At 33.0% G+C, this 22,848-nt stretch overlaps 4 protein-coding genes across 6 annotated transcripts in view; 2 read left to right on the top strand and 2 right to left on the bottom strand.

The window, feature by feature from the left end:
- The first annotated feature begins 1,544 nt into the window (after positions 1–1,544).
- CycG (cyclin G) lies at positions 1,545–15,482 on the top strand. Of its 3 annotated transcripts, XM_018518033.1 has the most exons (9): positions 1,545–1,762; positions 1,966–2,085; positions 2,234–2,495; positions 2,883–3,098; positions 3,251–3,535; positions 3,665–3,819; positions 4,042–4,873; positions 4,960–5,057; positions 11,843–11,961. In XM_018518033.1, the coding sequence occupies exons 1-9, from the start codon at positions 1,602–1,604 to the stop codon at positions 11,946–11,948; spliced, it is 2,235 nt and encodes a 744-aa protein (XP_018373535.1). In that variant the 5' UTR covers positions 1,545–1,601; the 3' UTR covers positions 11,949–11,961. The 3 variants fall into 3 exon arrangements, with proteins under 3 accessions (XP_018373535.1, XP_018373533.1, XP_018373534.1); XM_018518031.1 differs by lacking the exons at positions 1,545–1,762; positions 1,966–2,085; positions 2,234–2,495; ... (3 more) ...; positions 4,042–4,873; positions 4,960–5,057 and adding exons at positions 7,188–7,380; positions 12,335–12,751; positions 13,220–13,474; ... (1 more) ...; positions 14,002–14,072; positions 14,179–15,482 and having other exon boundaries at positions 11,843–12,107; XM_018518032.1 differs by lacking the exons at positions 1,545–1,762; positions 1,966–2,085; positions 2,234–2,495; ... (3 more) ...; positions 4,042–4,873; positions 4,960–5,057 and adding exons at positions 9,567–9,604; positions 12,335–12,751; positions 13,220–13,474; ... (1 more) ...; positions 14,002–14,072; positions 14,179–15,482 and having other exon boundaries at positions 11,843–12,107.
- Positions 5,812–6,498, bottom strand: l(3)neo43 (cytochrome c oxidase assembly protein COX16 homolog l(3)neo43). The gene is made up of 3 exons (XM_018518034.1): positions 6,330–6,498; positions 6,144–6,261; positions 5,812–5,959 (listed from the first exon to the last, which is right to left on the bottom strand). The coding sequence occupies exons 1-3, from the start codon at positions 6,419–6,421 to the stop codon at positions 5,888–5,890; spliced, it is 282 nt and encodes a 93-aa protein (XP_018373536.1). The 5' UTR covers positions 6,422–6,498; the 3' UTR covers positions 5,812–5,887.
- Positions 15,483–17,131: 1,649 nt separating the features above from the next.
- Positions 17,132–18,419, bottom strand: LOC108767860 (60S ribosome subunit biogenesis protein NIP7 homolog). The gene is made up of 4 exons (XM_018517941.1): positions 18,242–18,419; positions 17,912–18,137; positions 17,692–17,832; positions 17,132–17,561 (listed from the first exon to the last, which is right to left on the bottom strand). Exons 1-4 carry the CDS (start codon positions 18,295–18,297, stop codon positions 17,442–17,444), a joined length of 543 nt encoding a protein of 180 aa, XP_018373443.1. The 5' UTR covers positions 18,298–18,419; the 3' UTR covers positions 17,132–17,441.
- A 754-nt stretch (positions 18,420–19,173) lies between these two features.
- The window catches only part of rngo (DNA damage inducible 1 homolog rngo), a 4,592-nt gene continuing 917 nt past the window's right edge, over positions 19,174–22,848 (top strand). The window contains exons 1-4 of the mRNA XM_018517917.1: positions 19,174–19,691; positions 21,235–21,447; positions 21,525–21,779; positions 22,487–22,792. Of these exons, the coding sequence (XP_018373419.1) occupies positions 19,427–19,691; positions 21,235–21,447; positions 21,525–21,779; positions 22,487–22,792 (1,039 nt within the window). The 5' untranslated portion in view covers positions 19,174–19,426. The remainder of the gene's footprint in view (positions 19,692–21,234; positions 21,448–21,524; positions 21,780–22,486; positions 22,793–22,848) is intronic.

Raw genomic sequence — 22,848 nt, 5'->3', positions numbered from 1 at the left:
GAGAGAGAGAGAGAGAGAGAGAGAGAGAGAGTATTCACAATTTTCATATTAAATTATAATAACAGTGTAATTGTGATTTTGATACAAGATTTGTATGGCAAAACTTTATCAACTTAAATAGCATTCTTGAAAATAGAAAAGATTTCGCTTGACGTGCTATATCGTACATAAGATTAAACAAAATAATTTTAAATAATTACAAATTAATTAATACACAATGATAATAATTAATTAATATATAATAATAATTTTAGAATGTTAAAAGAAAATTATGCCATCAAAACTTAAGATATGGCCATAAATGTCTTAAATAAAAAAATTTCATTAAAATAAATATTAAAAATAAAAATAAAATAATAAAGTTTTGTTATTTCACTTGTATCACTAAATTTAATTTTGCAATGTTTAATAGCAAGATTTTACTTAATTGTATAGATTTATTGATCGCATTCTTGGATATTAAACTATTCTTCCTTATTTCAATATTAAAATTATTGTGGATGAAGAATGATTCTTAGTTTATTTTATATGTTGACTGAAAAACATTTAGTGACAATAAGTACATAGTATTAGAAAAATGCTCCATACAGATAAAATACGTTTTAATATATTTTCATTTAATTTATAACAATTTTTGGGACATTATATTGTAATATAATTTATATTATGACTTTGCTATTATATTATAATCTATTTAATGGAAGTTTGCAAAAAGTGTACAATATGTAGAAATATTTTGTATGTGTACATATGTAAGAGAGATGTGTATTTTTATAAAACAGAAATTAAATCTTACTTTATTCTAACTATATCAAAGAATGTACCTTTTATAATCATCTTCAATCGAGTACAGTTTCCTGGAATATCCAATCTTTGATCTCCCAACAGCAATTTTCGTCTCAGAAGCCATAAATAATTAGAAAGAGAGTTAATGTAGATCAGATGATGAGTAGAGTAATTGTAAGGATGGTTGTTACCATTCTTTGTCATTCGACGATATTTCAGAACTGAATTCAAGCTGTGATTGACGCAGTTTTTTTTGTATCACAGTATAAAAATATAATTGAAGATAAGGAGGGCTAAAAACTAAATAATTACTTATAATGAAAACATAACATCTGTGAGTGCGCCAAAGCTAAAAGTATAACTTATGCCCATTTCTGCTATTGTAGATTTAATCTCAGTTCAACTTATTCTCCACTTTTTTTGTAATTCTAAAACTGGAAAAAGAAAAAATAAATTAAATCGAAATTAATCTACATTCGATAGAAACAAGTACAATTCTTTCCCGCGGTTTCATCACAGAACAAATACCTAGAAAAACTCATGGAAATATTTCCACCATGGAAAAACTGTCGTTTAGATTTAGGTTGGCTGCCCTTTCGCGAAAGGATAGGTAACCAGAATAAGTTTTTCAAAATTCCCTAGGGCGAAAAAAGAAATCTAGAGTTTCAACGTTGGTAGTATGTTTATAATGACATGCGCAATGTCAGCGAATCTGGCGGCAATGTAGTTTTGATGTCAGGGATGTATTTTAATAGAATTTGTTGTTTAATACAATTTAATTGTTTAAACTGTGACAGAAATTAATTTGTATAAATATGGGTATCACCGGGTTGCTACCGTTCTTAGAAAAGTCTTCTAGAAAGACGAATATCAAAGAGTTTTCTGGTGGGACTGTTGCAATTGATTCTTATTGTTGGTTACACAAAGGTGCATTTTCCTGTGCTGAGAAATTAATGATGGGAGAAACGACAGACGCGTAAGCATTAAATATATTTATTATTCTCATCGATATTAGGCGTGTTCTTTTTGGCTAAACTTTTGCACCAGTTCATTTTTTTTCCTTTTCCAGCAGGAAAGAAGAGGAAGAAAGATAAATGGTGCAAAAGTTCAGCCAAAAAAAAACAGGCCTATTCTTTTTTACATTAATAGGTATTTAATAATTTTTCTGTTCTATCATAGGTACGTTGTGTATTGTATGAAATATATAAAGATGCTTTTGAAATATAAAATAAAACCCATCCTGGTGTTTGACGGCCAACGGCTGCCTGCTAAAGAGCAGACAGAAATCAAGAGACGAAAGTACGTACAAAGAAACATTATTCAATTATTTTGAAGTTAAAAAACCACGCTTTACTCCAAAAATTGCTTTAAGTTCAATGAAACTTAAGCTCACTGTAAATTCTGAATTGGATGAATAAATAACATGTATAACTGTATTGTTTTATAGAGCCAGAGAACTGAATCGTCGTAAAGCGATCGAATTGATACAAATGGGTCAAGTTACAGAAGGAACAAATTTGTTGAGACGAGCTGTAGATATCACTCACATGATAGCGTTAGAATTAATTAAACAATGTCAAAATGAGAACATTGATTGTATTATAGCTCCTTATGAAGCTGATGCACAATTGGCATATTTAAGTATTAGTGGTATAGCTGATGTTGTTATCACAGAAGATAGTGACTTAACGTTATTTGGTTGTAAGAAAGTTAGTATACTGTATTCTCTTATAATTTAATTCTTTCTTTAAATTTTATTTTCTGTTACTTTTTTAATATATAATAACATAGTACTGAGAAACAATATAAATGTTTTTTCAAGGAAAGGATTTATTTCCTGTTTATAATGGTTGCTTTTTATTTGGTGACACAAGTTGACACAGGTCATTCTATCTTCGTTACTCATTTCCAAGAAAGGTAAAGTAATGTTTGTGTTTACTTGTGTCGCCAAATGGAAAGCATCTAATATTTTTTGCTATACATCAATTTTCTAGTCTTAAAAGTCATAGATACCAGATTAAGTATTAGATAAACGTTCCAAATATGATCTTACTTCTCCATTTATTAAGGTGTTTTTTTGTTCCTTTTTATTATAGATATTTTTTAAAATGGATCTTGTTGGAAATGGGGTTTTGGTCGAACAAGACCAATTACATTTGGCAATGAATGTAAGATCTGAACAATTTGAAATGGATAAGTTCCGCCATATCTGTATTTTGTCTGGTTGCGACTATCTTCCTTCTCTTCCTGGTATTGGCTTGGGAAAAGCACGAAAGTTTATTACAAAAAGTACAGATCAAAATATACATAGGGTTAGTTATGCCAAATTTAGCAGTAAACATTTCCATAGCTTAGCAATAAGAAAAACCTAACAAAAATTTTGTGAATACAAAAAGAAATCTCTGACAATACGAATGAGAAAGTTGTATGCGCCTTAAGTAATGCTGATCCAATATCTTTTAAGGCATTGACACGTTTAAGTTCGGTTCTCAACATGAAATCGCTAGTCGTGACAAAGGAATACAGAGACGCATTTATATTAGCTGAAATAACGTTCAAACATCAATTAGTATTCTGTCCATTGCAAAGGAAGCAAATACGATTGAATCCACCCCCAGCTAATATCACTCAAGATCAATTGCAATATGCTGGGAAAGAGTTAGACGAAGACCTTGCTTTACAACTAGCTCTTGGTAATTGCGACCCAGCTACTTTAAAAATGGTTCATGATTTTAATCCAGATAAAATCGTAAGTAGTTAAATTAACTATTATAAAACTATATATTGGATAATCTTTAGAAATAATATGGTACTCTCTAGTAATAAAATTCAAAAGATTTATTAAATTTAATTATATATTGTATATATATATATATAGGAACGAAAAAGAAAGCGAGATACAGGACAAACAATGATTCAAACTAGTATTTGGTCAGGCAAATATAAATTGAAGACGAAATGTCAAAACTCTTCTCCTCTCTCTGTATCGAATTCGTCATTTATTAATGGAAAAGAGCTTGGTAAAGAAAGAAAGTCTCTAATGAGTTCATACGTCTCATTAAATTCGCATAATAGTTCGAACATTCAAAGCGATCCAGAAGATCATAATTTATCCAATACTGCCATTTTGGAAATGTATAAATCAAGTCGAGATACTAAGCTAATCGACGGCACTAATAAAACGAAATGTCAAAGCTCTCCTCTCTCTGTATTGAATTCGTCATTTTTTAATGAAAAAGAGCTTGGTAAAGAAAGGAAGTCTCTAAAGAATGCATATGTCTCATTAAATTCGCATAATAATTCGAACATTCAAAGCGATTCAGAGGATCATGATTTACACAATACTGCCATTTTGGATATGTATAAATCAAGTCGAGATGCTAAACTAATCGATAACAAAGCATCAGAAGATTATTTAAATTTAACAAATAATACGTCACCAGATTTACTTAAACAAAAAAATCCATTTATTAAACGAGTGTCTGATCTCACGACTTCACCATGTATTTTATCTAACGGGAATTATCGAAAAAGTGGAAGAAATTTAATGCGTGTAAGACGAACTCTCATAGATGAAAATACTGTAATAGAAAGCAAATATTTCTCAAAATCAGATAAAGAGTGCAGTGTACTTGAGTCAGAGAATAAAGAGATGGAAACCAGTTGGATAAGTACAAACTATAATACAATTTTAGATACAGATGTACATAATATAACTCGGAAACAAAAAAGATTATCTATAACAGACACTGAACAAAATGCAAATTCAATAGAAAATATTAATGATCCATTTTTATCAAACCAAAACGATTGTTTAACTAATATTTATAAAAATGTTTCTGAAAAATCAAATCCTAACGATAGGATAAATGATGTACCATTAATGACACATACAACAACTGATAGAAATTATGTAACAAATAATTATTTAGTATCATCAAATTCTAGTATGGACATTATTGATATAAACAATTACGAAAATGCGAATAGTTCGCAAAATGATTCACTCGAATGGATAAATACAAAAAATGTTCATTGTTTCCCCCATAAAAGAAATACATCGAAAAAACGAAGTTCATCGAATCTGGTAAATAGGCAGATAAACAAGTTTTAAAAATAATAGGAAATATTAAAGTTAACTACTCAGTTAATTACTTACAAAATATTTCTTAGGTACGAGTTACAAAAAAGAAAGGATTACGTCAAAGTAAACAATCGCCAACAGTTCCTAGACAACAAAGTTTATTAGACATGTACGGATTTCAAAAAAGGTAAAGTAAAAATTGTGCCAAGCAAGGGGCATGACATTGTGTGTTATGCAAAATAATTTTATATTGTATGTATTAGATATAATTACTGAAAGATTTTATGTAATCAAATTTTTTTTCGTAGGTCATCTTTTAAACACTGATTTAAAAAATCTATTAAATCTGCACATAATTTACTGTTGACCAGAATGTGCTATTAATATTATTAGTGTGATAAGTATTGACAAATACTCAAATGTATTCTGCAAAAGTATTAAAAGTCGAATGTAGTTAGAAAAAGAAAATGTAATGACATTTAAATGCATTTAAAAGAATTTTAATATAGACAAGTGATTAATGTTCATTTAAAACGAATTTGATACAAATGAATTCTGCAGAGCAGGATGAATTCTTGCTATATTACTTCACTGCCATATACACAATATATAAACTATTGATGAAACATTATAATTAAGCATTAGTATAAACTTAAATATTTTAATTTGTCAATCACATTTCAAGAATTTAGAGCTTTAGAATGCTCTCTATAAGACTTACAAGGTGAAGATCTTTTCTCATATGTTACATTATGTTTATATACAGTTATTTGTAATCATAAACTTTAAAATCTTTTTGAAAAACTGTGAACATTGTTATATTAATTTAATTATAAATATAAAGAATTTGTCAATTATTGTTAATAAATTTCTTAAATAAGATTACACCAAATTAGACTATATAAAAAATTCTATTTCTTATCTAATAATAAGCCTTCATATAATTGTCAAATGATATTACAAGTGTTGCTAAAAATTGATAATTAACAACATGTTAATTATATATATTATTTATACTCAATTTTTTGTATCTTCTGGTTCCTCCCATGGTCGTGGTATTCTAACGTTCTCCCAGTTGTCAAGATCAATCTGAATACAAAAAATTACATTATATAGATCTAGTAAGGCCTGTCTTTTTGGTTAAATTTATTACACAATTTCGTTGTTTCTTTTAGAAAAAAGGGAAAGATGAGCTGTGCAAGAAGTTCAGCTAAAAAGAACAGATCTGTAATCTTGTAAAATTTATTTCAACCTTTGCCCACTACATGCATACCTTCTCCAACTTTTCGCATTCTTTCTCCAAAGTAATTTCTTCTGATGGTTTCATTTGAAATCCCTCTTTTTCCAATTCGTCGTGTATGTCATATTGAGATGTACGTTTATATCTATAACTGAAGATTTATTTTGATAAGGAAATGTCGAACACAGGTGATACTTTTTTATCTCCTAAGGCAATTACCGTAGTTCCGTAAATTCTCGAAGACCAAACGATCCACCGAGAACAAAGACTAAAAACGGTAAACCATACTGCAAAATTCTAGATCGTGACATTACATTTTTTTTATTTGATATCACATAAAAAGCACGACGGTGACCATAACCTTCATTCAAACCTCGTTCTTCACGTTTCCCGCAATAGTGAGGTTAGGATTTAGGATTAGGTTAGGTCAAAGGCATAGAAAATGGACTGCGCGATCCGTGTGTCAAAATGGTCGATAGGGATGAGAGAGAGGAACCGTGGCAGACGGCCATTTCTATCTCTTTCCATTCAATGGTGTGATGGGAGAGAGAATGAGAGGGAGATTGGCCGTCTCCCACGGTCCCTCTCTCTCATTATTATCGACCACATTTGATACACTACTTACAGCGTTTTCGGCCCGACCAGGTTTGCACCAACCTGGGTTGGATTAATGACGTTTTGTGCGGGGAGATCCCGATTGACCACGGCTCGATTGGACACCACCAATCACAGCGATCGGTGCTTAGGAACTTTGTAGTCTCAAGCGCTGTGAGTGGCTCGTGTCCAATTGAGCCGTGTCCAACTGGGTGCCACCCTTTTGTGCTCTCCTATTGGTAGAGCGGGTGACGTCAACCAATAGAAAAGATTAATCCAACCAAGGTTGGTGCAAACCCGATCGGGCCGAAAACGCTATATGTCTTTGGTAGCCAATAAGCTTACAGCTCCTAAAGTGTTCATTGGTCACCGCGTCTAATGTGCAGGAGCCATTAGTCAATGCTGCCAATTTCATTTCTTTGCCGACAATAGTGATTGGCGCGCTTGCGCACGGTGATCAGCTGAATCAGCGACGCATTTACGGATCTTTTAGGCGATGAGGGGGGGGATGGAGGAAGGCCATCTGGCCATCGCTATTATTGTATACGACCAACGAACCAACCGTCAGTCGTCGTAGTATCAGGTTCTGTTTCTGTTTATTCTCCTGGACTGATAGGTAAAACGCGGGCCAAAATTGGGTGATTCGCTGACGTAAAAGCGTTTCGGACGCATCCGGGTGAGTAATCGCCATTAATCTCACTGTATTTCGTTTATACTTTGCCGAGACGAAGAATAATGGAGGGGAAAAAAGGTAGATTTCGCGAAATTTCAGTGGATTTGTCAGTTAATTGTTTTCATTTCTTTTTACTTTCTCCATCTAACCGCGCGGATTGACTGGTTTTTCAAGACGATAAATCCAGCCAAAAGAATGGATTTCGATTACTTTTTACTCCCGATTTAAATCGAGTTTCCAGTCGTTGGTGCGTCGATTCTTTGTGTCGCGCGTAAAGTAGAAAGACCGTTCCGTTTAGGTCTAGATATATTCTGTTTGTTGATAGCAACGGGACTAACGGGAATCATTTGATACTCGGATCTAAGAAACTTGAGAGATTGTTTTGAACGAAGTTCCTTTGCTGTTCTATCGATTAAGCTTCCGATTTGCGAAGAAAGCGATGCGCGGGTCATTGTACTCTTCTACTAACTCCGTTACGAGTATTGTTTCTTTCGTTTATTCCTAGGCACGTATTATATATATTATAAAATTATTCGGAATGCATTCCGAATAATTTCATAGTACGTGCCCTGAATGGAGTCAGAATAATAACAAAATAGCAATGAAAATAAACGTTGGTGTTCTTACAATTTAATATTATAATCAAAGAAAAAAAGGAAATAACGAGGAAATGAATTGCAATTTATTTGAACAAAGCGACTTAATCCTTCGTTTTATAATGTCCGTTTCCAATGCAGATTAAATCTTATTTAATCTTACAATTAATCTACAGAATATTCTAATGGCTAGAAAAAGATAAAAGAGTAAGTTGAAGAATTTAAATTAATGTCCATTGCAATGAATTTTTTTGAAGTCAAATATGAAAAGATAGAATATTAAATTATTATTTAAATTATAAATTGAAAAAGTAATTATTTAAATTTAATGTAATGTAAATTAAATGAAAAAGTATTATTTAATTTAATATAATTTGTTCTCTGTTTTTTATATCTAGTTTTTTAAATTAAAAATATTTTTGGAATATCAGAATTGTGATTAAGCATTTTAAAAATATTTAAAATGTTTCATAACGTTTCACTATAAATATTTTTAAAAAAGGAGACTTCAAGGGGGGCCATGGCCTCCATAACTCCCTCCCCTCTAGATTTGCAGTGTTGTATTGGGGGAAAGAGAAACGAACATACATAAGTCGAACACAGACGAACAGAAATCGGTTATTTCATCCTCGGTTTATTTTAGTTTTATCAATTAATATGAAACACATTAAATTTTTTATTAATTCTATCATGTCTAGAAATTTGTGTAGATTCGAAAAATAGTTCGCCGGTTATAATTAAATATCGCCTCAAATGTTTGGAAATGGCAAAGGATTCTTTGCTCCTGAAATGTGATATTGTTAAATTAAAAAAATTTAGTTACGTTTCTTTATTACCGTATAAAACTTTCTTAAATATTTCTGTACTGTATTTACATACAATAAATGATTCTATTTTTTTTATTGAAGTTTCATGATTTTATTTATTATTTATACCTTTATGATTATATTTTTATATGTATAATTTTTTGAATAATTTACTCGCATATTCGCAGTATTTGCTGCCAATATTGCAGCCATCACAAGACATATATATATATACACATATATATATATGGTGCATCTTCTAACACACGTGTAACATCCGAAAAATCGATAAACATTTACGTCGGTCTGGAGTGCGTTGAACTCTGGGAATACGATGACGTAATAACCTTTAACCTCGTAATGACGCAAAAATACCTTATCTCGATTCGATGAATACTACATATATTAACACAGCATTACATTAATAGAGATTAAATCATTCGGAGAATATTTAGCAAATTCGAATTTTTAATTATTTTTTAATTTTTAAATAATTTTTTAAATTAGTATCAAACGATATTTGTTAACAATACATATTATATAATCACACATATTTATTTGTTCTATACTAAAAAAAATTTCTTTACTGAGTGCGAAATTTCAATGTAATACGGCACCTTTCTTTCGTCATCATGTCAGCTCTGGACCGTTTCATTGGTTAGAGAAGGATACGAGTTTTAAACACTGTCTTTCTCTTTTTCCCCCTCTTCTGTTACCCGAATCGCGAGTCCCCAAGCCACCACATGTTTTACGAATGATTTGTTTGCTCCGAACGATAGAGAAGTCTTTTCTAAGTAGACCTCCACCACGTGTGGAACTAAACAGGTAGTTTAACGTCCATTTCTACTAATGTAGACTAACTTTAGTCTCGGTTCAACTTACTCTTTATCCTTTTCTAATTCTTGAATCTGGAGAAAGACAAAAAGTAAGTTAAACTAAAATTAAAGTTGATCTACATTGGTAGAAACAGGCATTAACCTTTTTCATCACTGTGGATTAACTTTAATTTGGTAGATTAACTTAAACTCGTATCAAACTCGATTTAATTTACTCTCTTTTTATATTTAAACTGGAAATTATTATATATAAATTCACAAGAAATATTATTATGAATGAAAAATCGCTTTGACCGAATATAGTGTTTTCCATTCATGTGTCTTTATTTATTTTTTAATTCTTATAAAGGATAGAAAGTAAATTAAACTGGGACTAAAATTAATCTATATTAGTAGAAATTGCCATAAACAATCAAATTTAATCGAAGATTAATTTAACCGGCAAAACTTTTAGCTTGTCTTTTTTTATCGGGCATTGTGAAGTCATATATGAATATCGTGGTATTAGATAGGTAGCTTACAACATTTCAGATTTGTTTTCAACGTTTCGCTCTTATTTACTTACTTATTCTTGCATTTTATTCTTGTCTCTTGTGAATGCGTCGAAAAAAAATATAATCGTCTCATTATTTTTCGGTGAATTCGCTATCGGAGTCGATGCGTCAATCGACCATTTCTATATGCGCATAATATTAATATTCTAAAAATATGCCTAAAATATTGAATAATATTCGCCTATATGGATACTGATTCGAAAACTACGCAAGACTTTAACCAAAATACGCAACTCCTTCGACAGAGAATGGCCACTTATCTTCCCTGTGACGTCAGATCGTGCAGACTTATAACGTTGGCTCGCTTAATTTGGAAGTGACTCGCCTTTAATTTTCAACGCTGATAATATCTATCATAAATTATATTAAGTCTCTTATATTTCTCGCACACTTGACATTGAAATTTGTGGTATTTCAGTAATGACGGATTTGGAAGGTGGCGTGTTTACGAGTGTATAAACATAACTTTATCTCTATCTGAAGAGGCTGTTTACGAAACGTCATTGTTTCATTTATCGAAGATACCTGACTATCTATAGCCACGATGTTGACAGTCATTCATTTCCTTTCCTTCATTATTTTTCACGTATTATGGAACTGTTCGGAATGGATTCCAATTGGAGTTATTCCTAGAAAATACAATAGAAATCTAGAGAATAATTTTTATTGAAATCCATTTCGAATAATTCTACAATACGTACTTTGTTACTTCATACATCCAATACGATCTGCTCTCTCACCTCGAAGGTGGTTGAGGAAAAAAAGAAGGACAGAGAGAAAAAAGACAGACAGACAGACAGAGAGAGAGAGAGAGAGAGAGAGAGAGAGAGAGAGAGAGAGAGAGAGAGAGAGAGAAGCCAAGTGCTTTATCGGTATGTTGCATCCTTGAGACGCTCTCTTTTCAACCGAGTCGCACAAAGGCAACACGTAGCATTTTGTTTATATGAGCAGTCGTGTTAAAAGAGAAAACGATTCGGTTGACCTTGCATAATCGTGCGTTTGTTCACGTACGACGCAGAATTATTTCAGCATTGAAGGCGCGAACTGAGACGTTTGCATAAGGTCAACTTGATCTACTTTGACGAATATCAGTTGCATGTCGCTCTAGAGAAATTTTTTAATAATGAAAAGAAAAAGCCTTGCGACGCATTGGGTTTAACTCCTAATAACAAATTCAAGAAATGAAAATGGAAATTAATAAGATAATTTTAACATACTCTTCTGTTTATTCAAACTTGTCGAGGAACAAAACAGTTTGATAACCGAGTACTTATTAGTTCTGATAATGACAGCTGACTTTAAAAAAATTAAAGTCCAACACGTCGAGCTCTTATCATCCAAATAACTACCGGAACATGAACTTCTTCGTGCAAATAGGGTGCAAATAAACGGAATTCTATTGTATGTTATCTATCCACAGTGCTGAAAATTTATTCTAAGTAGAATATTTGTAGTATTAACAATTTCTCTGTAGTAACTTCGCCTTTCGATATATAAAATGTTTTTTGAGTTGGAAAAAATCTGATCTAAATCGAACGAGAGATATCTATTGTTTAAAGTTTGTAAATTTTGAGATGTTCCACTTTTATTTTTTTTTCTCGTTAATGATACTATGTATGGACACGAAAAGTTTATCTCGAACTCTGTTTATACTCTTATTACTCTGTTTACAGATACAAGGCTGGCCAGCTGCGCCATTCTTGTTGTGTGGTTCTTCTCATCAGCCACACTACACCCGTCAAACCTGGTTGCCGGGTAGTCGTAGTCGGATTATTGTAGTTAGCTGTTGCGATGTCGCACACCGCAGGAATGGACACGGGCTTGCCTGTACCGGATGCCATCCCTCCGCTCGAAGAACTTCAAGAAGACCTGGTCCGAGACCTCGTCCAGGAGGTCAAATTTCAACCGGACCTCCGTCAATTACCTATAACAACACATGTAAGAACATCCATGTTGTGCAGAGGAAACGGTTAAAATTTTATAACCAGCATCAATGAAACTATTGACTATGATGATATTTATCTTCTACATTTTAATATATTTTAATATAGCAAAATTTTAGTATAGTATCTTCAAAGTTTTAAGATTTAACATATATTACAGATTAATAAAGATTAATAATAGCATTTGTTTATATAATTACCGAACAATTTCTGTTTGTCCAGGACGATGAGATAACGATTGGTGCTCGAGACAGATCTGTTCATGTACTAAGATGCCTAAAAGTGATGTACGATTTGTCTTCAGATGTATTTTTCATTGCTATAAATCTGATAGACCGATTCCTGACTAAAATGAAGGCAAGGCAGAAGCATATGGCCTGCATCAGCGTGTCAGCTTTTTACATTGCTGCCATCCAACGGATGCAGTCCATAGATGCCGAGCACCTAATCTCGATCTCACAGTGCAGATGCACAGCTGATGACTTGAGGCGCATGTCGGAGGTGATACGAAATAAATTGGAATGGGCACCCGGCACTGAACCTACTACCGCTCTGACTTTTCTACAGTTGTTCAACAAAATGTTTCATGCGGTAGCGAAGCAAATGCATCTCGGCGACGTGTATATCAATATCGTCAAGGTGAGCTATCATCTCCTAATTTATTTATAGGATAATCTCTGAGTCCATCGTCTCTTATCACAGATGTGATCTCTTCTGCATATATCATACGAGACTTACAGTTTTTGCTAGTTCCAAATGGCTTATTAGAGGAGGTTTATGGCAAAGTTATTTTCGGTGATTTGTCTTCCAAGAGACGATCAAATAAAATCTGATGTATGTGTGCGTTCTAGATGGATTTGAATCCGGATCTTTGGCACAGAGAGCAGCCATGCAACTCTATGCCACGATCGCTACATAGATAATAAAAAAAAAGATCACTCTCCTCGATATCAAAAAATGAAGTGCTAATAAAATTCGAAATATTTGTTAAATCGTCACACGTTAATCTTATTAACGAGACATTACCGTGTATCTTCCGATTCATTTTTATTAACATGAAATTTATGATGACGCTGTACTCTTACGAGCATCATTCGCCTGTTTCAGGAATCTGAATTGATCCTCAGATTGGAAATGGTGGCTTGCGACAGTAGTTGCGCGAGTCTCAGGCCCTCCGAGGTGGCTCTGGTATTACTCTGCACTTATTTGGATGCTGCTGTTAATCGACTGAATGCAAATTCAGACGCCACCGTGTCTACCGACGACCCATCCTCACATAACACATCTGTCATTACATCATCCTATCAGATGCTGAAAGACGAACTCATGCAGTTTGCTGTGGAGCTCCGAGAGAAATGCAATGTAAATATTTCATTACTTCGCTTTTTAAGTATTATTTAGTCTAAATAATATATAATAAATATCGGAAGAAATTGCGAACGAGGAAAAATATTTATGTTTAAATAAAAATTCTTCAAATAAATTTTCGAAGCAAGATTAAAACAAAGAACAAATTAAAGTAGAACGAAAATTACAGGATAATTCTGCTCGCGTAATTTATTTTGTTGATTAAAGCTCATTTTTAATACGTTTTAGATTTCAGAGGAGAGTTTTCATTCCACTCACGGGACGGTGGACGCTGTACTGAGCAAATATAACGCCCAGGAGCAAACACCTCATAGACAGAAGCTAATCTGGAAACTTTCATCTCGCACTGCAGGTGTTCTACGTCCGACTGACAATTTCAGATCTGTACTACCAGCCATCGCGGAACATGCGCCGATTCCGTCTCCGAGCAGAATCAGGTATCCATCACTTCTCTCTGAGTCGCAATTAAAAAATGTCATATATTATTGGAACATAAAATTGCATGAATTTTTCTTTTGTAGAAAAACTCGTAAATACGCCCGACGCCATGGCAATAAAAGACGTTAAAGTAACATTATCATTTTTTTCGGAGGTACGATTGATTTTTGTTCATTCTCTACTGTTGAAGATATTCTTATAAATTATTACAAGTTTTTGAAACGAATCTTGTTACATGTTTAATTTTTACTTCCTTTCAGAGTACGGTATTGGAATTTCCATCTGATATATCACGTTTTTGATATATTAGATGTCTGGTACATGTCAAGTAAAAGCGCAAGATTATCACTTTTTCCAGTACGAAGATCAAAATTTTACTCGAAAGTACAAACGTCGATTCACGCATTGCAGTGATTTCCCACAGATACTTTGTTTACGTCATTTATTCAGATGTCATACTGGCAAGATATAAGTCGTCGTCTTTCACTATATAAATATAATTATATATAAACAACGTGTCATAAGATCGTAAAGTGAACACAATGGCCGGTATTCATAATCGTTTTTATTTTAAGATCATCTTAAGTAATGTCTTAAGATGTGCTAATGAGACTTTACTTGATTCATGATATACTGAAAACAATCTTAAATATAAGAATCGACTATAAACCCTAGCCAATAAGTAACGAAAAAGTCTTATCGATTTGAACTGGATTTTAAAGGTACAGTTTCACGTGCTACTAAAATAATTAGAGCAACGGATCTGTCGCTCTTATTATTCCAGCAGCTAAGATGATAGTGCTATCGCCGTGTCGATCATATTGATCAGCGTTGATGATATATATAACTTAATTTATTCTTTGTTGTTGATCCAGGTAACAGAGCGTCAAATCTGTCGCTCAAATTCGGCGATTCTTGCCTTTTTTTATTTTATGTATAAAGTTCTGCGACAAAAGTCAATACGTGATATTTTTTGTCGCTGAAACGACCAGTTTGAGCGGCTCGTAAAAATATACCTTAATTAAATAATATTTCGGTGTGAATTTATATACATATCCAGTTCTAGTTTTATAGTTCTATATGTTTTGCCAGTATGTGAATCATTATTATCGTACTATATGTTAATCTCTGCTAACTTTCTCATTACATTACACGTACATATTTCGGGATATTTATGCAAATATTTTATAAAGAAAACACAGATTTGAGACGTTCTGTGTTCCAATGACAAGATCGCTGGAAGTACAGTGCTACAAGCATGAGAAAAAGGAGGAATAGAAACGAAGTAAGTTCGTCTTTACGAAGTATTGAAAATTAATGTGATATACAGTGTCATTTATAGTGATTATCTAATTAGTAAAACAATATCGGTAAAAGCGTGTATATCTGTATATTTACAAAATGTGTTAAAAACGAGCAAAAAGATATAAAAGAAAAAGAGCTACGAAAGAGTATTAAGGATTTCGTATAAAACGTAAAATTATTATTAAAGGAAAAAAAAGAAGGATTATAAAGATAAGTTGGCCGATACAAATAAGAGGTGAACTTGCTAAAATCTGTGTTTGCTAAATTTGATAAAAAAAAAATGTTTTTTGGAATTTTGTCAGGATTGGCAAAAGATAGTGTTTTTTTTTTTTTTTTTTTTTTTTAAAAAAAAAATTTTTTTTTTTTTTTTTTTTTTTTTTTTTAAGAACAAAATATTGTAATTTTTTTAAACATGTTTTTAATACTTCATACATGCTTTAAACAGTTTATAAAAAATACACGTTCAAAACATGTGAAAAACATTATTTTTATCAACCCTGAATTTTATTATATCTTGAAATCTTTTCTTTATAGTATGTTTGCATTGAGAAAATGGAGCAATTGATAAAATGTAACATGGATTTGTGTTGCACTTTGAATGAATTTCTGACTTGTACATACGTATGTATATGTCAGATAAGTAATAATCAATAACGAGAGAAGTACGAATTGTAGAATAAATTCATTCAATATTTCAAAATGCACTAATGGGTAACGTAGAATGTTGGAAACAAATTTCGCTATGCAATATAGAAGATACGTAATTTTTTTGTATGTAAATATCAAAAATAAGACATTGTATCTTCTGTCTTTCAAAAATCGTGTTCGAATCACTTTTTATTCGTACTAAATTATTTCGTATATTAGGTTCTCTTGCAGTAATGATAGAATGCTTTTTATTGATATCGGTTAGCTCTACGTGATTTATATCACTACCTGATTTATATCGTGATAAGATAGTTCTAAACATGTCAAGGGAAAGGTATGAAGAAATATTCTAAGTCCGATCTGTCTGCCTCTCAAACCTTAATTGATCGCGTAATATAACAAAGTATAGACTGCGTGCGTTCTACGTTTGCAATTATCCTAGTGGAAAAAAATTTTTACGAAAAAATACAGAAAAACTACCCTTATTGAGACAAGATCAGTAATTCTTAGTTTTTCGTAAAAATTTTTCTGCCAGGACAATTAAGAATTAAAAGCGATTATTATATCGAAATGTGAGAAGTGAGTATCGTATAAAATTCAGAAGTAAACGAAAGCATGTGAACGATGCGTCATAATACGAGCAAATATGATTACAATTTTATTTACCATGAGCTTGAATTTTTTAGACAATTTATATTTCTCATCTATTTACGCTGCACACCAAAAACATTAAACGATAAGTTGTTATTCGCAGTTCACGGTAGCTCACGATTTGCACATTCGGGAACCGGTTTGCATTCATTGCATTTGTAATAACTGATGGAAAAGAAAAAAAAAGAAACAATTGATAGTTCAAATAAATTTGTAAATCTTAGCCAGTTTACGCTAGTCATAAGTCGTACCGTACTTTCATTTTATGATCTGTGAAAATACATTCTCTTCTTGCATTGTAGCATCAATACATCATGCAAATCTTATTCCACGAAGCTTTTTTTATTTTCTAACAAAACCACATCACGCACTATCGATAAAAATCATTTAAAGTATCGTGTATATTGTTATACATATATATTATGTATATTACATCCAAATAATTTTGTCAAGAGTACAAAAAAAATTTTTACTTGTCAATATTGTACATTATATATACTTTAACAATCGTTAATATATTATTTTTAATTAGCAAGTATGATAATACATTTCAAAAATTTTATTTAATGTGGAACACGTTAAAAATAGAATGTACATATTTGCATTTTATATTGATCATAAAAATCGAATTTGTAATGCACAAAGTTTACTTGTAATAAAATTATAGAAATATGGAGATAAAATATAATCTACCGTAATCTTTTCTTTACAAACAAATGCAATTTATTTCATGCCATGATTGGAGTATACATATACGACAATGTACACGAGCAATCCTTAACTTTATTAACTCGTCAATATATAATATTACACAAATCACAGACATCTAAATTATAAGATGCAAAAAAAAATAAACAAACTTGCTGTATAAATTAGATATATTTTTTGTTAGAAAAAAAAGAACAGATGTAAATCTTTGTCACAGTAATGTGTCTTCCGAACGAATGTACTCTCCAATATCTGCTTGGTGAAAGCAAATTACTGCTACAGGATCTGCATGTTTGCAATCAGCTGTACTTTTTGCAGCAACGCCAAATCCCTGAGGCATTAAATAGAAAACATAAATGCACTTGTTATTGTCTCATTTATCTCTTTTTATATAATAATGTATAAATGAAAAAGATAATCAACGATGTGTTAAGAATTATATTTAATTCGATAAAACATACCAGTGGCAAATTGTTCATGGAAAATACGACGACACCTTGATATTGATTAGTGCCTTCTGTTATACGACCGAGGCCTGATTTCATAATATGATTTCCGTAGAGAAACTGTTGCTCCGCCGAAGGTTTTACCCAAATTTTGTGCTTGATAAAGAATTTTATAATGTAAATTTGCAATTACACTTATTTAAATCTAAATATATTTATAAATACGTATACTCACTTGTGCGTAAGGTGCTAGATAATGTAACGCAGTGATATGTAGCCTAAACTTTCCTGATTTTGTGAATTTGCCAAAACAAGTGCCTAAACTTAACAGATTATCAGATTCTACGTTATTCGCTAACGATAAAATTTTCTCCGACACATAATACACCCTGTCCTTTTTCTCCCGAAAGCAATAAACACCATCTGGTCGATCAATCAAGTTCTTCACATTAGCGCCAATGCTACAATTAAATTTGAGATTATTATTAATAGCCGGTATATTTAGAACCTACATTCAATAAGACAATTATGGAATAAGCATAATTTAAATTGTAAAGTTACTTACTACTTAGTTAGCTTCTCGAATACGAGCTTTGTTTTCTCCTCTGATAAACGCTTCATCTTTATTAGGATATACAGGAGAACATGAAATCAATCATTTATTTATTTTCTTTAAAAGCTCCACGTGATATCTCTTCATTCGCGTTTCACATCTCAAACACGTTGGAAACCTGGAGCCACGCTCACACCACATAACTATTTGTAATCATTCAATCGATTTGGACAAAAATTCAGCCTATCAACGTTCTCATTCATGCTGGATTCACATTGCATCCGATGTGCGTCGTACGACCCTCTGCAACCAATCAGAAAACAGGATTTTGCTTCGTATCATCGATACGGAATAAAATTCTGCTTTCTGATTGGTTGCATAACGTCGTACGACGCAAATCAGATGCAGTGTGAATCTAGCAATAGCCCAAACTGAAAATGGGGGTGATCCCGATTGACTCGATTGGACACCACCAATCACAGCGACCGGTGCTACTAAGCTGTGTAGTCTCAAGCGCTGTGAGTGGCTCGTGTCCAATTGAGCCGTGTCCAACTGGGTGCCACCCCTGAAGATGGATGTACTAGCGGTAGTGTACGGATGATTTCGACGGTAACAGGAAGAAAACCGGCATAGCCAGCTCTCTCAGGTTTCTCTCTGTTACGATTATGACTGTTGGAATTATTTGTATAATTACAAGAATCTAAAAATATATAATTTATAATTTGTATTTACAATACGATATTTACAATTATTGCACCAGAAAACTTTTTTTTACAATAAATTCTATGCCCAAATTCATAAAAAATCGTATAATTTACGATTATTCCGGTAAAGGGCTATTTTTATCAAATTGCGTTCTAAAACTCATGGAAAAAATTCCATACTTCACGATTATTTCGACAGAGGCCCTCCCTTTTTTCTGAAATATGCGTTCCCAAACTCAATATTTTCACCGAATTGGTCTCGTGTTTACATCCGGAGGACGGCGGAGGACGGTGGAGGACTCACCGTGAATAAGCTCGCCCCTCCCGTCCCGCCACTTTGTAGTCGTTGTACATCCTCGCCCATTCCTTGAGTTTCGCGAGGGCCGAGGACACGTGTGGATCTTTCCCGGCATTTTCCCGTCGACAGTGAAAGAGCGAAGCGAACGCGCGTCCCCGTATTTATCTATAGGGTTCAAGTCGTCCAGCGCGAACGATGAAGGTGACGGTGACGACACTCAGCGACGATAGCGTCTTCGTCCTTGACGTGAGCGAGGAGCTGGAGCTAGAGAACTTCAAGGCGTTCTGCGAGATTGAGAGCGGCGTGCCAGCCCATGAGATTGTGATCGCGTTCAACGGCCTGCCACTTATGGACGACAAGAAGTCGTTGCGCGATCATGGGATCCGCGACGGCGACGCTGTCATCCTCCAGCACATGCATCAAAGCGGCAGCGATTTGAACTTGCAGCCCTTCAACAGAGGTGGGTACCTACGAATGGTTCATTATCGATTTTTGGATTTAACGGGGGTTCTACAATAAGTCTGTAGTCGATAATCGAAAGTCTTAAACAGTCTTCACCTTAGTCGTACAAGTTGGCTATTGGCCAACTTCACCAATTAAGTCTAGGTCAGCAACCTTATTTTAAGAGGCCTTAAACTGTAAAGCCGTAAAGGCCATGGTACACAAAAAACTTAAGGCAATAAGATGTAAGCAGTAAGGAAATCAACATGTTGGATTGGCTACCGCTTACGTTATGGCCTTACAGATTCTACCGTGATTGGTCAATTCGCTTACTGCTTACGTTTTACTGTTTAAGTTTTCTTATGTGCCATGGCCCTAAGAAATTGACCAATCATAGTCAATTATTTTTCTCATTCAACTGTGATTGGTCAATTTCTTAAGGTATGGCCTTACAGATTCTACCGTGATTGGTCAATTCGCTTACTGCTTACGTTTTACTGTTTAAGTTTTCTTATGTGCCATGGCCCTAAGAAATTGACCAATCATAGTCAATTATTTTTCTCATATTCAACTGTGATTGGTCAATTTCTTAAGGCTTTATGGCTTACGACCTTTTAAAGCAGGGTTGTGGACCTAGACTAAGACTGGTATTCATAGTCTTACATTCAAGATTGTCTTAAGTACAGTCTTAAGATATTATGAACCAATCGGAGGGCTGTATTAGCATTTTAAGACATTAATTAAGATGGTCTTAAAATAAGAATCGGCTACGAATACCAGCCTAAGACTTAGGACCACTTAGGACTTCCGACTACTGACTCATTGTGTATATAGAACCCTGGTAAGACTATCGTAAGCACTATCTAGTCTTACGATGTTAACCAATTAGAGATCAGTATTCATAGTTGATTTTTATATTTAAGACTATCTTAAGTATAGTTCTTAAGATATAATGAACCAATCAAGAGAGTTGCATTAGTATTTTAAAAGATTAACTTAAGAGTCTTAAAATAAGAGCGAATTATGAATACCAGTCAAAGAGCTGTATTAGTGTCTTAAGGTAATTTTAAAATAAGAATGAACTATAAATGCTGCTTTATGTGTTGATTTAAGCAAAAATTTTATTTCATGTACAGCTCAAAGAATGTTTGCTATTAGATCTGTTTTTTTCTTCCAGTTGAACTTTGTTATACAATTTATCTTTGTTTTTCTTTTCTTAATAGGGGAAAAGAAAAAATGATATAAGAAGTGTTTAGCTTAAAACAAACCAACCTATTATTGATTTTTATGCACTGAGTCCGATTGTAACAGTACTTTTTATCATTTATCTTGTTGATAGAGAATGTAGATACGCTTTAAAACCTTGGCCTTTGCTTTCTGTTTAATTATACATATTTATCAATTTCAATGTTTAATATATATATATATATATATGTATATAATGCCAAATTTAATAAAACGTCATTGACAAATTTAATTTATTATCTCCTTTGTGTTGTACTCAGCAACATATATCTTATTTAAAAAATGAACATACTAAATTTGAAGAAACATCGCTCTAGCCATTCCATTACTGGACTTCAGTTCCATCAGAGTTCCTGGGACCAGCAATAATCAGCGTCCATCGCCAATCGCAAACAACAGAGTACAAAATCCCCGCAGCGAGGATGACCCAGCTATGATAAAAAATATGTTCCTGGCTAATCCAGATCAGTTGGCATTGTTAAAACAAAATAATCCCAGATTAGCCGACGCACTACTGTCAGGAAATCTTGGTAAGTAACAGTTTCGAATATGAGACAGCTTAATAATTTTTTATATTATTTCTGGTCTAAATATTCGTGTGTTATAGATAGATTTTCAACTGTACTCAAAGAGCAGATAGCCGCTCGAGAAGAACGACAAGCACAACGGCTGAGAATGATGAATGCCGATCCCTTTGACACCGAAGCACAGCGTCTAATTGCCGAAGAGATTAGACAGAAAAATATCGAAGCAAATATGGAAGCTGCAATGGAGTACAATCCAGAGACCTTCGGCACTGTCGTTATGTTGTATATCAATTGTAAAGTCAACGGATTTCCAGTTAAAGCCTTTATTGACTCAGGTACATCACCGACCCAAGTGCTTTTTCAGTAGCAAGTAAAAATGCGATTTTCTACGTGCATTTTACAAATATATAAATTTGTGATCAGATCAGAGGTTGAGATTGAGATTAGACTGGAATTTACCAATTACAAAGCAAAGTTTACTAAACTTGAGATTGATTTTCTTTCTTCTGATAAGTTAAGTTTTAATCTAATCAATCTCTAGCTTGATCACTCTTAAAATTGTCTTTAATCTTTTCTTCAGTCTAGCTTGAATCGTACTTGAGATTATTTTTACATATCTTTGTTCTATACTCGAGAGAAAGAAAGGAACACTGAGTAAATGTCTATTTTTAAACATATATATCTCGAATGATCGTTCTGCATGGTATGCAGAAAAACAATTTAATTTTAGAACGTATGACCTCTGTTAGTGAAAACAGGAAAAAAGACCGTTGTTCTTAATATAAATATATCGCAATATATTTCGATCATCTCTGGAAACATTTGTACAATGAAAATATCGGAAAAAAAGTGCAAAATTGACTCTAATGTTCATTTTTATCAATGCATATTAACTTTAATCTCGGTTCTACTTACTCTTCAACTTTTTCTAATTCTTAGAACTAAAAAAAAGATGATGGGTAAGTTGAATCAGAATTAAAGTGAATCTGCATTGATGGGAACAGGGATAAGTAATATTAAAGATATATTATTTGTAACCCAGGTGCACAAACTACTATTATGTCTGCTGCCTGTGCCGAGAGATGTCATATTATGCGTTTGGTGGACACAAGGTGGGCTGGAGTCGCCAAGGGTGTTGGAGTACAACGCATAATAGGTCGTATACACATGGTACAAATACAGATCGGCAACGATCATCTGACAACATCCTTCAGCGTTCTTGAGGAACAGCCTATGGACATGCTGTTGGGCTTGGATATGCTTAAAAGACATCAATGTTGCATAGACTTGAAGAAGAATGTCTTGAAGATCGGAACTACAGGCACTGAAACTCCATTTCTGGCAGAAGGTGCACTTCTTTTTTTTTATAATTAATAAAATTTGTATATACATATATATATATAT

This window comes from Trachymyrmex cornetzi, unplaced genomic scaffold, assembly GCF_001594075.2.
Source record: "Trachymyrmex cornetzi isolate Tcor2-1 unplaced genomic scaffold, Tcor1.1 scaffold73, whole genome shotgun sequence".
NCBI lineage: Eukaryota > Metazoa > Arthropoda > Insecta > Hymenoptera > Formicidae > Trachymyrmex > Trachymyrmex cornetzi.
Note: the sequence above shows the minus strand (reverse complement) of the source record. Positions and strands in the feature narration are given on the sequence as shown.

Coding starts and splice junctions, on each gene's coding strand:
- CycG (XM_018518033.1), top strand. CDS start 1,602: ATGGGTATCACCGGGTTGCTACCGTTCTTAGAAAAGTCTTCTAGAAAG. Junction 3,820..4,041: donor GAGCTTGGTAAAGAAAGAAA/GTCTCTAATGAG, acceptor TGGTAAAGAAAG/GAAGTCTCTAAAGAATGCAT. Junction 4,874..4,959: donor AACGAAGTTCATCGAATCTG/GTAAATAGGCAG, acceptor AATATTTCTTAG/GTACGAGTTACAAAAAAGAA.
- LOC108767860 (XM_018517941.1), bottom strand. CDS start 18,297: ATGAAGCGTTTATCAGAGGAGAAAACAAAGCTCGTATTCGAGAAGCTA. Junction 17,833..17,911: donor ATCTAGCACCTTACGCACAA/GTGAGTATACGT, acceptor TTCTTTATCAAG/CACAAAATTTGGGTAAAACC. Junction 17,562..17,691: donor CCATGAACAATTTGCCACTG/GTATGTTTTATC, acceptor TTAATGCCTCAG/GGATTTGGCGTTGCTGCAAA.